Genomic DNA, 19,016 nt, shown 5'->3' on the forward strand with positions numbered 1-19,016 from the left:
TTAAATTATGGAGACAGGATGTGGTAATTTTTAAATAAATATTGGTAGGTATACGGACGGACAAACTTACTCGTTTGTTTATTAATATGTAGTGGCAAAATCGAGGTAGTGGGAGGAGGTTCGTGATCGAAACTGGTTTCCGTCGCAGTCCGAACACTCGTCTCCGGACGGCAGCTGTCAACGCCGCCGCAAAAACATTATATGCTAAGGACACTCATATGCAGTTCACGATTTTCGGCATGGTTAAATGTTTAATTACAAAAATTTGTATTAAAAAGATAATAATAAAAAAAAGTCAATATAAGGTTTTATTTATAAATTATTAAAGTCGTCGTGCAAACTGCTTTTTCTAAGGAATAGTCCAGTAGTGGAGGTCCTTTGGTTGAAATGATTGTGATGATGTCCGTGGAATTTGTAATCTTATATCTTTTGATATATATTTAAACCACTAAAAAGTGTGTAGAAATATAAATTGTAGATGCAACTTGTTCGTCACATATGTGTTGTTTTTTCATATAATCAATTGTTTTAATCCATTAAAACTAAGGCAAAAAAAAAATATTTGTACGTTCCATGCAATTAATATAAACAAATAACATTTATAATCTCAAATTAACTTACATGTTATAATTGTGTCTGTACGGTGTCCTGTATTGCCAGCGTTAAAAACTGCATAATTCTTTGTAACTCATGAGAAAATAAAGTTTCTTTAATGCATTTGTCCCGCGCGAACCGGTTTAAGAGCTGTGGTTTTCATCAAAGTTATCGCAAAAAAACTAACACATTGTTCCTGTAATTTTTTAAATGTCGCTCTTTTATTGTTAAGCACATACATTTTAATACAATAACGAACTAAAAAGTTGTAAGCCATGAGATAATTTTTATATAATTATTGTTATCGACAAAAATTAACTTAGTGTAATTAGAATTTTTTTTAATTATTTTTAAACTACTTCTTTGACTTTGATTAAAATGAAATTAAACAAAAGTTAAATAACAAGCTCTACTATTAGATTTAGAAATATGTAAAGCTATGACCAGTTGCAGGCGAAAAGAAAAAAAAATATATATATCAAGGATTTTACATTTGTGTTAATAATGTTATAATAACTAAATACTATTGTTATAATAATGTAATATAAATACAAAAAATAATTTTGTTTTGCAAGACTATTGAAGTAATTCGCTTATATTTTCATACTGTAGTTTGGTTTTGATTGATAATAAATATTTGACAGCTTTGAAGAGGTGTTATAGCATGCTCTGTGGTTTGAAAGAAGATAAGTTGTTGCTGTGTTGAAAAGCTTTCGTTATAATGCGATTAACTAGAAATAATTCAAACACGCCCTTTTATTGTTTTATTGAAATTATGCTTGACAGCTGGGGATAGTTGTTTTTATTGATTCTGTGGTTTTACTGTTTTGAAAGGAATCTGTTATTTTTAATATATTTTTTTCTTCAAAAGAACTAATTACACATTTTAAAGGATATACAAAATAAAACATTAGCTGAAATTGAGGAGCCCTTTTCGAGTTTCAAAATAGGCAACACATTTAGCGAATTATTTTTATTCAAGCAAATAATATCATCGCCATGAGATAGCATAGATTAGCTCTATAATTGCTTTGATTAATTAGGAATGATAGATTATAAATAATGCAGAACTAATTATAGGTTTACAAATTAAAACATCTGTTTCAGGCTGTCAAATATTTCTTATTAATCAAAACTAAAATGTAAATCGGTTAGAATGCAATGAAACAAATATTGTGCACCTGCTTTCATAGGGCTCGCATGATGTGAAATTTTTTCAGCAGAATTAAACAATTTTATGTTGATAACCAGGTATCGGCGGCCCAGCATATGCAAGTTAATGGTGCCGGGAACGGCGGGCACGTATCCGTGGCCGCACAGCAAGGCATGTACGCCACTTTCCAACACCAAAGCACACCATCACCCCAACATCATCAAAGTGAGTTTTTTATACCCTTTTCCTTATAATTAACAATTGTTAATTTTTTGGGTTTAATATTTTAAGCAATAGGCCATGTGCGGAATTACACAAAATACCCTTATGTATTCAATACTTTACCCGTTTTTTACGTGACTGTTTATCAAAATGTTACAAAAAGGCAACTACTTAAATATAACTATAAAATATGTCATTCAGAAATCATAATCGTTGCCTAAACATACAGTAGTATTAATAGTTTAAGTAATCGGTGGCCTTGTAAATATTTTTTTATTTAAGCATTTAAAAAAATACCAAAACTTCAATAATAATTCCACTGATGAATTTTGGTTGTTCTGTTACATGCAAATATTTCAATTCAAAGTTCGGTTAATTTTTCTACCAATGGAGACTAGTCGCAATATGGTGCTGATCATTTTTACAGAACATCAATTGCTTACGAACAGTAGCAAAGTTAAAACTTCATAAATTATAAAGAAAAAGTCGATTTTAAACTTGTAACTTATATATTCAGGCAGCAAAGTGATATGCAAAAAGAAATATCACGCGTTATCCGTCGCTGCGAACCCAGCTCTGTCGCTATCATAAACAATCGAGCAAAGTTTATTTTTCATAACGCGAGTATGCGTACAATGTACCGCAGAATATGCGTACTCCTAGTTGCCGCGTGAGTGTAAGGTGCAACATGGGTTTGATCTTTATTTAGTAGAGCAGAACAGCGTCAGGAGAGCTCAACTCCGAGCGGTCGGTATTTGCGGTTAGGAGACGCGTAGGGTGTCGAGGTTGACGATCTGAGAGAATGCGTCAGGCCGCGCGCTTCAGGGATGACATGCGTACATTTTCAAATCTTTATTGTTGCAATCTTAGTTGGCTAGCTTCTCAGTGTGGTTTCAGATGTTGCGCCATTGAGGTCCTTTGCCTTGCACAAGCCGGTTTGCGAGTGAACGTGATGTTATTTGAGGTTCGGCAATAATTATGCTACGCGACATTATATTCTACACTTTATGCAGACATGTCACATGTCATGACAACGTCGTCTGCTAGCATAATTATTGCGTTGGCCAACCGGCCATCACAAATATAACTACAACGTTGTACTGTTCGACGGTAACATGGCATCATCGCGAGCCAGAGATATTTATTCTATTAATGTTTATTACATAATCGATCGCATCGTTTGATATCAAACTACCGGTTATTTACTAATTAAGACTAACTTATACTTGATCGTCTTTATTGAGAATATTTATTACAATTTTATGTTTTATTGGAGTTAATAAAAGCACCCACTCAACCCCCTTTGCGGGTGGGATTTCGTAGAGTCCGCTCTTAGCTCACCTTTATTCGTCAAAAGAAATCCTATCAAATTTTAAGTCTCTAAGATTTATGGTTCTAGAGATATGGTGATGAGATAATATATCGATGGAATTTTTTTATACATATACGGGATTATTTTTTAAAACGGGCATGTATAACTCATTTGTTTGCAAAATGCTCTGAATCTTTTACACATATTTCCAATCGGCCTGTATAAAGTGGTCACTCTGAAATTCTATTGGAATGCGACAGGCTAATAACTACTGATAGTACAAAGTGTCTGGAGGTGATCGTGAACAATATAATTATTGTAATTTATATGTTTTTTATTTTAATGAATAGTAGTAATCCGAATTTTGAAAATGTTCTTTCTTACCATGTTATCATTTCGTTGTTCATTATTTCTGCAACCATTGTTCGTATAAAGAGATTGTGTTTCAAGCGTTGTCAATAAAAATACTCAAACGTAATTAAAAACAACATTTACAGGTGGCGGTTGCGATACGTATTCTGTGTCTCAGTCCCAGAGCCTAAACTTCTCGCCGGCGATGAGGAGCCGTCCAAACGGGCCGCAGCCCCAGCAGGCGCCCGGCTCCCAGCAACCGCCACTCGGTAAGTCACACTCATGTATACTTATATAAACCTTTTTACAGCGTCAAGGAATACGGGTTAACGTTAAAATTAAATATGGCTAACCAAAAATGGAAGACAGAGGCGGATCTATTAGAAATTAATGGGTAAGGCCTATATCCCACAGTGGACTACATATGGCTGAAATTATGACAATGATGACGAGACTTTTTATTCTGTATAGTTGTATACTGTTGGGAGGTAATGTTGTTCAACTACCCTTTCAAGGTCCTCGCCATTTTTTCTTACCGGTGTCTCGCATGCTCAGATCCAGGGGTAATTCACTCAGGGCTTTCATATTTATCTATCGTAATGTCGGGCGACCTCTGGATCCTAGGATATTTACCTTGCCCTTGTGAACAAGTATCTATATAGTGTCGTCGTTCGTTATCTTAAGGCGGCCAAAGTAATAAAACTTATTATCAATTATACACAAAAAAGTAAAAGGCAATATTTAGAGAGCTATTGAGTAATGTTTTAAACATTATAAATAATAATTGTTTGTCCGTGTTGCTGATAGTAATTGTAAGTTTGTAAAGCTGCCCGCGTCATTACACGCTGAAGTCATTAAAAATGGTTGTTTTAAATTATATTTATAATGTACAAGAATTATTTAATTATCATCACTAGTCGGTATTAGATGACGTTGATAGTCGATGAAAAACATATTAAAACGAGATATTTAATTGTAACTAACACAATAGTAATTATATTAACAATAATAATGATTTAATAATGTATTTTTTTCACATCGATAGCGTCAATAAATAATTTAATGTTACATTATCATGTTTACTAGTCGATTATGTAAACTTGCATGTGAACGGAGATGCGTAACGATCCGGGATATAAGTCATCTATATCATCAACATATCTACGTTGAATTAAGACTGATTCTGATTGGTCGTTAGAGCTCGCATTTTAAATGCAGAAGGTTTCTGTTCAATAAAGTCGTAAGGATCGCATGCAATAACCGATTTCATACTTTGCTATACTACACTTTAGCATGGCGTAGTATAGCGAAGTACAGGTTTGGAGTATAACAGAACGTGTGCTTAATATATATGTATTCACATAAACAAACAAGCAGCCCCAACTTGTAATAAAATATTTTGGTATTTGATATAAATAGTGTAATAAGAAAAGACGAGATTGAATAGATACTCTAGTGCTTCTGTATTCAAGATACTACAAGTTTAGAAATCGATTCAGCATTAGAAACATTTATTTTTATAATCATTTTCATTATGTCAGCTAATAGATAACCATTGAAAAGCTTAGGCCTGCCATAAAAATCGCCACAATGACCTGGTCTTGCGTGTGGTACCCATCGACTTGACTATTTCGTCGGTCCACCTAGTCATAGACTTGCCTTTCGCCTATTCGCTCATGTATCCGTTAGGCCCTTAATATACATGCCTATATTTTATTGTATCCTCTTTTTTTATTACATTTTTATGTTCTCCAAAATTGATTACCAACAAACAAAACCATGTGTATCTTACGTCTTAGGAGTCACCATGCATTATATAAAAAAATGTAAATGTAGTATGAAATATTAAAGTACAAAAAGTTAATAATAAAAATGTTAAAAATTGGGAGATAACACTATAGACAGTGTCTAACACTGATGTACATATGTCAGGTGTAGCGGCAGCTGGCATTTCCCGCGAGCAGCAAGCGAAGATGTTACAACAGCAGCAGCAACAGATGCTGCGGGCCCAACAGCAGCAGATGCGCCCGCCGCCACCGGAGTACAAGGCGCGCTTCACGGCCGCCCCCGCGCCGCGACGCCCGCCTGCTCCCCGCGCATTTGCCCCCCACGCGCGGCAGTATGCACCCGAGTGGAGACACGTGCTTATGCAACAACAAGGCCGGCAACAGTTTCCGCATCATCACCAAAGTAAGCATCCTTCATATCTATTTATTCAATTTACAATAAAGTACTCTACGCTTGCCGGTTCGTGGTCTCTACTCTGGAACTTTAAGGCCCCTTCGGATATCTGTTCTGTGAACTATGTAGCCTACCTACTACTACATAAACTTGCCAATCCGCTGGGTTAGTAATTTTCTTTGCCTACGCATCTCTTTATCCTTAATTGAATCTCGTGTACAGTCCTCTCCATGGCACGTTGAGTGATTGTGATCTTGCCAGTAGGCCCGAAGTGAGAACTCGTTTCGGTGCCGTAAGTCAACACTGGTAACATACTTTGGTCGTAGATTTTCGTTTTCAGACACTATTAGATATTGGACGAGAATATGTTTCGTTTTTTTCGGTACACTGCCCAGCCGAGTGGATTCGACGATTGAGCTCTTTCTCAAAGTTTGTCATCGGAAGACGCCGGATGTAGACAGCTTCCATCAGTTCTCATAGGAAATCAATGTAGGAAGGTCATATCCAATGCATGTTTTCGGCTAAAATTGTATTCATGATGATGATCCCTACCAAGCCATTGTCTAATGATTTTGACAAATGAATGCCATCAAAGAACGTATAATGCGTTCCGCATATTTAAAATAATTATTGCTATATTTTTATCATTATCCGTTTCTCTAGAATTGTTCCTCAATTGTTATAGAATTATATAATATTTATTATATACCATTCAATCATTTAATAGTATTATCTATTGAATCGAAATTTATTCTCTGTTTTTCATTCTGAGTCGAAGATAAAAATACCAAGGCAGACCATTTTCACAGAAACCAATATGTAATTGACTTCCCAAGCTACATGAGTTCCTTCATAATTTATTTCTATGCAGATATCAAATATTGTAATTTAATTAATAATTTGTGCAGCAGGTTTTGGTATGGCCGGCATGGGCGGCGGTATGACACAACAACAGCAACAACAAATGCAGTTGCAACAGGCGCGACTGCAACAGCATCAAATTTTACAACAACATCAACAACAAAGGTAACAATAGAATTTACTTACATAAACTATCGTCGAAATTGAGTAACAAATATACAAATAAAGCGACCCTAGCATATTGATCAACGCGGCCTGTTAAATTTACATAATTGCGAACGCATTTTGACTTTCGATTGATTGTTTCTGTTTACCCTGCGACTTGCCGTGTTTTAGGATTGATTTGTATTTAACTTATGATTGAAACATGTCGTTTAAATTGTAAAATTATAAATTAACGTCATAGACATGAAATTAACTGCTATATTTTTTATTAACGCAAGGAACTTGCAAGGAATCGGTTAATGACACATGTTTGTATTAAATAAAAAATGTTTCAGTGATACCGTTGAAATATAATCACTTGTAAATGCAACTTTACATTTTATGACGCCCTCTACAATAATTAGCTCCTTTAACTTTCTTCAAAAGTGCCTTTGAATGAGCGCTTTAACTAGTATAGTACAGTGAATATTGTACAACTAACTAACTACTTGTGTTGCCTTGGTATAATTAGGCACAAAAAAACTTTTGTGAACTATTTTATCGATGAGCTAAATGTTGCAGTAATTTAGAAAAAGTCGCGTGATGAAGTAAAAAGTCAATGTGTATTTACAATGATACAATTAGATAGTAACTTTTAGTTATATTTTTCATATCTAACAGATTCAGGCGTTACCTCGCGGAAGTAAGTAAGAAAGGGACTAATATATAGCTTCTTCCGCTATGCAGCAGTAGTCGTGCAGTAAAGTTCACCGCCTGCCAGCCCGCTGATAAATGCGCATGCGGCAAATAATGCGAAACACAAATACCACCGTTAATTCACTCAACACGTGTTTTACCCCTCTATGGGGCATCCTCAGGAGTTTTTTTTCGATTTTACGTAATAGATGAGTGATTTAAGCGAGTATGTCGATAAATTCCTAATAATGGAGAGGAGGAAACATTCACCGGCTAGTTAAATATGATTCCAATACGCCCGTGTTTTATTATTTTTAACCTGAGGATAACTCCCGAGAATGCCCCGTGGAGGGGTGATACACGTGTTGAGTGAATTAAAGGTGGTAGTTGCGTTTCGCATTATTTGCCTCACGCGCATTTATCAGCGGGCTGGCGGGCGGTGCACTTCATTGCACGACTACTGCTGCATAGCGGAAGTAGCTTTATCCTAGTCCCTTTTTTACTTAAATTTTTCATGTACTCATCTCACAATTTTGTTTATTATTGAAATTACGTGACACTTTCTATGTTTATTTTGTATTAACACTTATAATTTTTGGTATATTTAAATAAATGAAAATAATTACTATTATTTGCACAATATTAAACATTAAATAACAGTGTAATTAACGTTACGTAAGTCAACACGTAAGCAATTAGCGTTTTAGTTGGCTAATTAACCCAGTTGTCGAGTTATCATTGTTACGATTTCGATAACCTTTAATGCTTACCTTGTAATACTCACTGGAACTATTTATTTGTAGGGCGTCAAACCAACAGCAATCGCCGATGTCTCATCTGATTATGCAGCAGAACCAAATGATGAGTGTACAGGGACAGGTATGTTCATTATCTTCGATTTTGATTTCTACAGGCTAAACCTGTGTGAATTTTCTTTGACGGTCGTCAAAACTACAGAAACGTCTAAACTTCGTTTGTTATTTAGATCACGAAATATTCGATGCATATGTATATATTAAGTTTCATAAGTTATATGGCACTCCAACAGAAAAAGGAAGTTAATAAAACCATTTTCAAAGTAATCACTTTATTTATTGATTAAACGACTTAAAAAGTACTACTGAAAAAATAAGTTTTCTATTTCTTACACTGCAAATATTCTATTCACATTTTTTTTTACGTTGATATTTTAAAAAATTATATACAAATGTTTTATTTTACTCTTTAAACATGTTAACGTATATTAACAAGTTTTGCTATTTACAGATGCCCAACATTCACATGAGCCAGTCACAAACCATGTCTATGCAACAAGCAGGAATGGGTGGTATGGCAGGAACGCATCAAACCAACCCTATGCAGAGTAATCCCATGCAAGGACAACCGGGGCCCATGCACGCACAAAGCAATCCTATGCAACAGCAAAATTCCATGATGACGCAGAACGCTCCGATGCAAGCAAACAGCGCGGCGCAACACGCCTTCCCCTCTCTACACACGTCTTCCTTCACCGGGACAGGGGCCGACTTCAACTTTGACTTCCTAGATAACATGCCTTCCACGGACGCGAGCAACCTCACCGCTCAGGAACTATTAAACTCTTTAGATAATTCTTTCTTAAACGATATTCTATAAACATTAGTCGTATGTATACACTTCCATTCACCTCGTAGTTCTTTTATAGACACATTTTTGTAGTCAATTAGACAATTCTAATTTTATTATCATACTTTTTTGTAATCCAAATTTCGCGACCAATGTGAAAGCAAATATCGACCAAAGTTATCAAACAGGAATTTAACATCAGAATTTAATGTGTTCAGAGGAACATTAAATAAGTATTGCAAATTTTCCGAAAACTCCATACATTCGGACATTGTTTTATAGACTATTTATTATTAAATACCCATTTCAAAGTATTTATAGGATTTATGATTGTTAATACGTTTGTAAATATTATATTTGTAGCTGTAAGGTGTTTGTTTAATAACAAACCGATAATATAAACCGTAGTCAGGTTACTCTTGCGTCTCCTTGTCCTTATTATATGAAGCAGGTTTTGTTGCGGCGTAGGTTATAGAAGTAACAATATACTATGTATATTCAGTTTGCAAATATTCTCATAACTATTATAGAGCACAAAAGACAATTCAACAATATTATTTATTTGCTATTTAACGTATTTATGAAGAGTGAATGAATTGGGGCAATACACGAGAAGCAATTATGTTATATGAATTTGTATGATATAGTTATTGCAAACTTGCACTCATAGATTTTTGCTTATTGAAACCTCACTTAGCTAAAGGCGGGAACTTATATTTCTGGTTAAAATCAGTGTCGCAGGCGATTAGTTACCTTTGTTTTATTTTGAAATAGTCTATAATTTGCATAGCTGAAGTAGATATTAGTTCCTTTCTTAGTTAGTCTATAATTGTTAGAACTTTATCTTTTTAACCGTTATATAATTTTTTTCTGGACTCACACTCATTTAAAACTATTTTACATTTCATTTCATTTGTTAGTGGCCATTTGCATCAAAATAAAAAACCAAACTACTGTGCTTCACAGTTTCTGAATTTACTTCCTCAGTTAACCATGTCTTTATTTTATATATTTTTTTTCGTAACTTACTACTTATTTACTGTATAAACTACTTTATGAAATATCCGCAAACCAGTCATACCATTAATACATGATAAAATATAAAAACAAATCGTTCCCGCCGTAAAAGACAATTTCCACAAAAACAGACTGAGAGTCTGTGTAGTGTGGTTTAATGTTCGTACTTCACTCTTAGTTAATGAGGTTCATCTATCCGCCTGAGAACGACCCAATCTATTTTCTAATCATAGAGCAAATGTAAATTCTATCTACTTATTAACTGTAAGATTATTATTTTAAGATCATTCCTGAACCTAAGATGTAATTAGTAGATTTTACTGTGATGTCGGTCTCAATGGTCAATAGGTAATATAGTATCAATTATTATAAATAGATAGATTATTGTTATTGTTAAGGATCTCATGTATCATTTAGAAAGGGATTTATGGGATTCTTGAGTATTCAGGATATCCTTTTACTTTCATTTTATTTAATTATTATTTTTTATTAAATTTGTAATTTATGTAATAACAAACATTTATATTTTATGATACTTCGATTAATTTATGAGTACATTACTGTATTTATAACTGGGTAGTGTATTTAAGATTTAAATAAAATTTACTGGTAGTGTCCCTTGTAATGAAAAATCTGCAATCCAATAAATTAGCTCTCTGTTACAGCTATAAAAGCCATTGTGAATGATAGAAACATTCCAGAGCGATTGTTAACACTGTTTTAACTTTAGGACCAATTTTTGAATGTTCTTTTGAAAATAATATTGCATATTGAGTATAGTCTTTTTATTTTATTCACCCCAAAGCGATGAAAAAACTTAGAATATTGATTAGTGCAGCAACTTTTCATATAAAAAAAATATTGAACACAAACGGCGGACGGCGTTATGCAATAAAAACAATTTTTAAAAATATACAAAAATACATATAATTTTTTGCGTCATATATTAATTAATACTTTTACCTAAATCATACTCATATAAATGATGAAGAGAATAAGTTATTCCGTGGAGAATAAACTTACTGTTTAAATTAATCCTTTAAATCTTGTCTGATTTTTTTCTCCTTGTTACATTAATGATTCTACCTTCAAAAAATTACACTTCTAATATTTTTACCACATAATTGAATCTGCTTGATGTTTACACAAATAATCAGAGAATTTCTCCAATTTCATTTCTAAAGTGTTTATCTCCACGGCTAATTCTCATATGATTTCATTGGGTTTTTCGTGAAATATTTTCGGGTTTCGCAGTCTCGGGCTGTAGTAATTGTTTGGCTGGATATACTTTCTGGTGATCGGCGAATCGTAAGCGCCTGCCATTTGTCTCTCGTAAATGTTTTCATTTGTTTTATTTTCTGTGGACTTCATGATGTAAGAACGTGCGTATCGGTTCCGCTTGCGTAAACGAATACAAGAGAAGACTGTAGTTAATAGAAGACCTAGTTTAAAAATAGCCATCACGAACAAAGCCAGCATGAAAATAATGTACTGTTCTTGATACCAATCTTCGAGTTTGTTCAAGCAACCCTGAAATAAATAAACACCATTGCTAGTTCACAGTTTTAAAAGTAGAGTTGAATAATTGTTTATAACAGCATAAAAAATATGATTAATAATTCAATAGAATTCTACTATCTTTATATTTACGTAGGTAACAAACAGAAAGTTTTTCGCATAGCAAATATTAAATTAAGTATCAACTTATAAATAACGAAATATCCCATTGACAATATACGCATCATTGCATTCTGTAAATCCACTAAAAGAAGCTATGGGTTCATTCCTCTTAGAAGGTCTTTTTCGTGGCTCTTTCGAACTCATCACGAGACTGCAACTTACGAAGTTTATTTTATTTCTTATTGGGAACAAATAAAAGCCGTATGGTGCAATTTCTGACATATAAAGGTTAACAAACAATTCCACACTTGTCATAGTCAAATAATTGGTTGTTTCTTTGTCCGAATGCGCGGACGCATTATCGCGATAGAGAACCCTAATGCGAAGACGTATTCTAACTTTTTTAGAAATGGCAGTGTACCGCTCCGTTATCGAAATGAAATTTTAATATGTTCGATTGACAGCCCGTGCTGAAGTTCCTTCGGGTCTCTTGCGTCCAGTCATTCTATGAAGCGCCGGCCTATGCGATCTCGGAGCTTGGCGGTTTCCCAACCTAGTAAAAAATAATTTAAATAACTGCCTTAAAGGGCAGCAATACTGTTAAAATATTGTGTAGAAGGTTAGGCATCTCCGCTTTTCCAGCTCAAATCCAGTAAATTGTAAAAGCAAAGGCGCGAACAGTACTTGCCTATAATAAAAAAAATATAGTTACTATTTTTCATTGTCAAAACTCTTTTTTGATTTTAAATTTACTAGTAGCTGATTCTATTCAAATTTTATGTGACTTGCTGCTGCCCAAGTGATACTGCATATTTCCCGGGTTCGAAAGGACAGAGCGCAAAAGGGCGCATAGCATAAAACTTCTTTTAAGGCAGCAAAACTCAAACAGTTACTTATTAGTTTAACTGGAAGGGCAAGCCGTTGTTCCTAGATCGCTCATGCAGACGCTTTATGAAGTAACCAGGTTCTAGGGACCGACCCCTTGAAGGGGCCTTGACTTGAGCTGTCACCCAATGATAGCCGTTTGACATTCCTCCACAAAGGCGCCTGAGAGGGCCACACAGCGACTTGGTCGGTTACTATTACCAGGTAACATTACTATCACTTCAGAAAGTGAGCTTATTCTATGTTAATTTTAATTATACATGTACATATCACAAAAAGCAGTGAAACATTACAGCATACCGGAGAGTGTCTGTACAATTGATTAGGCTGTATATCCTGGCATCGGGACTGATTAAGAGGTACCGGGTTGAGGTACGACGGGCCTTCGGCTTGCACGCAGCAACTAAGTGGCACCGACAGGCCGCGAGGGCCCAGTCTGCGTAATTGCCACACGGACATGTCATAATTGCGCGCATCGCTCATCCCGCAGCATTTTAACTGGAATTAGGAAGAATTTATTAAGTAGTAGAAACAATATTCTCCGTTAACAAAATTACTAAGGAACTAAATTATTTATATAGTATGTTTTGACCAAATTTCTAATATTAATGCTGTATTTAAAAACAGATAAGTATATTAAAGATCAATTTCATCATTTAGGCCGTAGGAAGTGCATTGTTGGATTGCGTTGTATTTATATCGGCCTGCATTCAGAATCTTCTGATAACCTTAACTAGATTATCTGTCCATGTTGTAGGATTTTGCGCTACGCTCTTCGATCCATATATCTCATACCAGAAGCTAAAGACTTCAAAGGCCATCTGTTATGGGCGCTGTGGTCTACCTAATGTCACATTAACTTGGATTGGCTAAGTGATATCGATTATTTATAGATTGTTTAACTGTTGCGCAAAAAGGATAATTAATACTCTTTAAAATTTTGACCTAACACTGGAAAACCGTATAAAATAAAATGTTGTGAATACTATAGTAATATTCGAAATCAAATAAATGAAAAAAAATTGTAACCTAGCTAACTATTATTCTTTAGGGTACTATTATCAAAATTATTGGCCGTAGTTCTATTAAGTAAGATGGGTTACACAGTTTTCAGCAAAACAATCCGAACTCCCTCGAGAGCAGAACGACAACAGAGGGATTTTTTATTTGGGAAAAATACTATCACATAACCTTCTCTTCTCTAAAGAAATCAGAGTATTTTATAACGATTACTCTTTCCACCGAATAATGAGAAAATGGCCACTGTGGCATCTATTCATAATAGTATAACTAATCCAACTAAATCAAATATTTAATAATATAACAAACGATAAACAATAGTGCACTTTAACAAGCGCTGCTATTGCAAAAGATTAAGTTTTAAAACTTCCTCCATCACTACACATCTTTTTAGTGATCACCTTGTAAAATGTAATGAAAAATCTCACGTGTGTTTGAGCGAGGTCTACAGCAGCAGTGAACTCCTCATAATCAGGTACAGCATAATAGGCCTGCAAGGCACCTACTGCCCCGCCCCTCGCACTTTGCAGACCAACACAGCGTGGCCATATAGCCGCCAACACTCCGCTCGCGCATTCACATAAAAGCAGCGACAGCACTACCAAGAAATACTGAAATATCTTACAATATAATTTCGTGAAGGAATATTAACGTATAAAGTACAAGAAATGAAATTAATATAGAAAAAAATCCTAAGAACATTGTGTTTATTTTCATTTTTAATTATTCATTTAGTTCCACTTGCGCGTTGCAAAATTATTGTAATCAAATTCTAAATGTAACATAAAATCCTTTAACCGTGAGTACCATCATATAAGTGTATACATCGTTTTCGCCATAAAAATAATAATAAGACAAATCCTATCCTAAAAAAATCTGAAATAAATTAAAAATAATGTATTTTGTGTTCTAGTTGGAAATCATCAATTATTATAACTCGTACACAATTCATTGTTTTTTTTTAAAACAAGACAAAGTTAATACAACAAACAATATAGTAATGTATTGAGAAAAGTATTTTAAATTGTATTGTAATATGTGATTCAATAACTTTAAAAATACAATAAATTCTGATGTATCGTTTACCCAATAAAAGAATCTTTGAATCTGTTTACTCTTACTGACTATAGTTATCTTTGTAGAGGAAAATTAATTACATTTTTTTATCGAAGAAAACACTAAAATAAAACAAAAGATTGAACTTGGGTTTTACTTATGTAAACATTGTTAAGGATAAACGTGAACTATTGGCCATTAATTAATATCATTCTCTATATATCTAATTAAAAGTAAAATTAAATGGCTTATAAAGTTAACAAATTAATTTAAAATATATATCAAATGAATTGATCATTTGCATATTAATAAGGTTTTTTTTATTATATTAACAGCTGCGAATTTACCAGCAGAAGTGATGAAAGAGTAAATTTGCTGTATTATTTTGAGTATTTTTTAAACAATTAACTAAATAATCAAAAATAAAATAGAACTTACAAAAGTTAATAAAATGTAACCAGGCATGTATGTAGCCCAGATACCAAACGTTGATATAAAACAAATAACTAGGCCACTACCTAGTAATGCTAAAGAAACGTAATAAAACGGCGGTTCGGGCAAACCATCTTCAGGTACCGCCAATAGCCTTGATAATAGAATTCTCTGCGAATCGCACAACAGTAGAAATCCGCATACCACTTTTGCAAAACCACATCCCTTTAAACAAAATAACACTAGATTAAGTAATAGCCACATCTAAAAGTACAATTCTGTATATTTACTAAAATTTCTTACAAAAAATATTGTATTAAAACACCCAAACAAAACTTTCGCACTGGCGATCTTTTTGAGCTTCATCGATAGTATTGAATTTTCTTATAGATTCACACTAACTAACCTATATAATAAACGCACGTAACGAGAATAGAAAAATGCAAGCGAATGTTATATTGAGCCGATGTGCAAGCTTGTACGATGAATAGATTCGACGGTTTAAGGGATATACGCTCCGATGAACAGGTGGGGTGACTAATAATTAAGGCAGTTTTGTTTAAAATTAATGCATCAGTTACTTCCACACACTAAACGCGGTCGTCATTCAAAGTAGGCAAATAAAAGTTCGGTATCATTTTAAAACATTGGATTGTGTGTAAAAATATTTATTTTGTTATATACAAATATATTTAAAATTCAATATCCTTTTTTCTAAATCCTCCACATGTAACTGCTTTAGGTACTGCTGTTATATCATCTTGTTCACGTTCACTAGACTCTTGCAGTTCTGAAAGCAAAAGCAATGATAAATTATTACATTGTAAAATACTAAAAAATAACAACATTTAGCAATTAGCATTACTCTATGTGGTATATAAATCTTATGTAAGCTTTGATGACACTTTATATTTACTAGTAATCTGTAAAACAAATTTCCTTGCAGCACTGATAACAGCAACCCTTCTATAGATAGCTTATGTTGTACACAAGTTTCAAAAGCACCTCTTAAATTAATGAATAAGAATAAATATGAAAAATATAGTTATTTGTTATAAATTAATATATATAAATTATATATTAATATAATTGCTATATTATAAGTAATGTCACACACACACACACACACACATTTATATATATATATATATATATATATATATATATATATATGCATATATATATATGTTTATGTATATATATATATTACTTATAATATAGCAATTAAAATTAATAATAATAATTTGCTAAAAATGCTTCATAACTTTCTTATAGAAAATTTAATAATTAATAAAATGCGATATAAAATACTCCACATACTTTGTCATATTATTTTTTTATATAAGGTAAAATTAAACATTATACTTAACCATAATAATATTCATATAAATTTTCAAGTGAATTTTATTTACTTAATAATATAATTAATCTTTTCAATTTAAGTTTACATACACATATATCACATTAGTTAAATTGGATAAACAAGGTAACTGGGTTACTAATGTTTCAACTATTCTCCTCCTCTAATGTTACTTACTATACCATCTTTTAAATTAAAGTACAGTAATATATATGTCCCTGAAAATGCTGGATGTAGGCAGTATAATACTGGACATTGCAGCAATCTAGCCTTGCAGTAAATCAATGGATGTGACAAATGTATGTAAGCATACTTGATATTGGTGTCCACTCTTAGCACAAGATAAAATTTGGGATGAGGTAGTTAAGTAAATAATATTAAAACACAAAATATTTACCTGGTGGTAAATGGAGCTTTTCAATAACAAATTTTTTTCTTCTTAGCTTAAATGCTAAATCAAGACTAGGTGGTACAAAAGGCACAAGTGAGTATATTGCTGACAGCTTAGTTACATGAAACAACCCATGATAATCACTGTAAACTGGATTGGTTTCCCGGCTGGAGCCAGCAAAAGACTCTATTCTGACAGCATTGTCGACAGAAAATAACACTCTTGGCATTAAATTATCATCCTGTAAAAAGTAGGTTATTACTATAGGTTTACTTATGATTCATATCCCTTGTAATTTGTAATTTTATCTGAGAAAATATCAAGAGTATGCTGGATGTCTATATTGATAACATATAAATATAAAATAAAAAAATTAACACATAAAAAATTATTATTAAATCATAAGTCCATAGACACTATGCAGACCAACAACATAGTTAAGGTTACAAGATATCAATGCATTTGGGCAGCGCAAGACCAGTCATCACAGTGATCTTCGAGGAAGGCTCCTGGCCTTACAGCGGTTGTCTATCAGCTAAAAGAAGGTATAAATCTAACAAGCTCAAGTAGATACAAAAAATTGTATGATTTTCATATAATTAGCAAATATTTCAGCTTCAGTTCTATAGGTGCATTTGAATATTCAATCTTCAGAGGAATAAAAAAACAATATACTTACATCAAATAAATGTGAAGGAATAGTAATAAATGCTACAGCTAAAGTGTCCCTTAAAATTATCCTGAGACAGTAGAAAAACTTGATTAAATCCTGTCCGTAGTCACTATCAACTTGCTGTTTGTCACAGTCAGCCGCCATCCAAATTGGCGAGCCTAAAGACTGTATGCTTATACGTAAAATATTTTTATTTTTACTGCTTGTTTGGAAATCATCTTTTGATACAATATCTTTGATATCCTTAATTAGTTTGAAAAACATATAATTTTTAAACCCTAAAACCAGATTTATATTAATTCATGTTGCATAGCAAAAAATATTATTCTAAAAATCACAGTCACATCTACCTCCTTTTGTAACATTATCATTTTCATAATCATTAAGCTGTATGCATGTTATGTCACTATTATGCACAGTATCTTTATCCATACATTTGCTAAGGTCAAAATTATGACCAAAATTTGTATTGCTGCCAAAAGATGACTCGACTTGACCAAGGCCTGAATATCTCCAAGCTATTTTCATTTCAACATTTGCATCAGGTGGTGCAACTTCCTTTATGGGTTCTGTGCATGGTTGAGGCAATTCATTGATCTGAAAAGAAATAAAAATGCAATCATTGATTAATATAAAGGAACAAAAAGACATGTATTAATAAACAGGAAAGGTGAAGAATTTTTTTTTAAATGCCCAAGTTTTCAACCGCACTTACAATTTCATGAGGATCTTCATCTGCTGAGGCAATGAAAATAGCATGTTTACATATGACTCCCTCTGCGAGGAAATACTTGGTAAGAACTCTGGTATAACTGCCCAATATGTCTTCTTCTGCAATTATACATTTTTCTAAATCAATATACACTTCTGGTAATTATTAAAATAATAGTTAATAAATTAAAATCTCACCAACAACAAAGACAGCTCCTGAAGGTAATCCACCTCCTTTAAAAACATAAAGTGAATTCATTTTATTTGCATTTTAATATATTTTACTGTTACTCTCATAAACTTACCAATAATATGATCTAATGACGGAATACCAGAGGATACATAAGGCAAATTATTTTTTAGTTTAGTTCCTTTTATACTATATGGTGAATCTGAAGTTTTATGGAAACTAGACATGATTATAACAAAATAAAAGTTATTCTCCTTGAATTTATAACTTTTGCAAAATTTAATAACAATGTAGGTTAAAAAACTTGTAGTGGGATACCATAACATACATATTTAAAGAGTAGTTCATAGACAAAGTTTATTCACTACGTATATAAATATTCCATGGAACAAATTATAGTTTATAGACCCTTCCACTTCATGAATTCATATCGTACGAAACTGTGAAAGCCTTAGTGCTAACAGCACAAACATCTTCGAAACGATATAGTATGGAACAAATATTAAATTATTTTTGCTGCTTTCTTTCTCCTCTAATGCCTA

General features: G+C 33.1%; 3 protein-coding genes across 5 annotated transcripts in view; 1 reads left to right on the top strand and 2 right to left on the bottom strand.

The window, feature by feature from the left end:
* Nucleotides 1–9,963, top strand: part of LOC137928589 (neurogenic protein mastermind-like) — a 47,390-nt gene extending 37,427 nt beyond the window's left edge. For 2 of the 3 annotated variants that reach the window (XM_068771469.1, XM_068771471.1), the window contains exons 4-9: nt 1,846–1,972; nt 3,779–3,901; nt 5,565–5,822; nt 6,722–6,839; nt 8,318–8,393; nt 8,781–9,963. In XM_068771469.1, coding sequence (XP_068627570.1) covers nt 1,846–1,972; nt 3,779–3,901; nt 5,565–5,822; nt 6,722–6,839; nt 8,318–8,393; nt 8,781–9,149 — 1,071 coding nt within the window. In that variant the 3' untranslated portion in view covers nt 9,150–9,963. The remainder of the gene's footprint in view (nt 1–1,845; nt 1,973–3,778; nt 3,902–5,564; nt 5,823–6,721; nt 6,840–8,317; nt 8,394–8,780) is intronic. The other variant, XM_068771470.1, reaches the window with a different exon arrangement.
* Nucleotides 9,964–11,196: 1,233 nt separating this feature from the next.
* On the bottom strand, nt 11,197–15,515 carry Tsp68C (Tetraspanin 68C). Its single transcript, XM_068771976.1, has 5 exons — nt 15,453–15,515; nt 15,156–15,374; nt 14,090–14,272; nt 12,942–13,139; nt 11,197–11,666 (listed from the first exon to the last, which is right to left on the bottom strand). The coding sequence occupies exons 1-5, from the start codon at nt 15,513–15,515 to the stop codon at nt 11,343–11,345; spliced, it is 987 nt and encodes a 328-aa protein (XP_068628077.1). The 3' UTR covers nt 11,197–11,342.
* Nucleotides 15,516–15,813: 298 nt separating this feature from the next.
* Nucleotides 15,814–18,780, bottom strand: Elp4 (Elongator complex protein 4). The gene is made up of 7 exons (XM_068771828.1): nt 18,590–18,780; nt 18,483–18,518; nt 18,289–18,404; nt 17,924–18,170; nt 17,580–17,851; nt 16,907–17,141; nt 15,814–15,939 (listed from the first exon to the last, which is right to left on the bottom strand). Exons 1-7 carry the CDS (start codon nt 18,699–18,701, stop codon nt 15,842–15,844), a joined length of 1,116 nt encoding a protein of 371 aa, XP_068627929.1. The 5' UTR covers nt 18,702–18,780; the 3' UTR covers nt 15,814–15,841.
* Nucleotides 18,781–19,016: the final 236 nt, after the last annotated feature.

This window comes from Battus philenor, unplaced genomic scaffold (assembly GCF_028537555.1).
Source record: "Battus philenor isolate CCGP_79_NKW_IND1 unplaced genomic scaffold, ilBatPhil1.0.hap1 SCAF_4, whole genome shotgun sequence".
In the NCBI taxonomy this organism is placed as follows: domain Eukaryota; kingdom Metazoa; phylum Arthropoda; class Insecta; order Lepidoptera; family Papilionidae; genus Battus; species Battus philenor.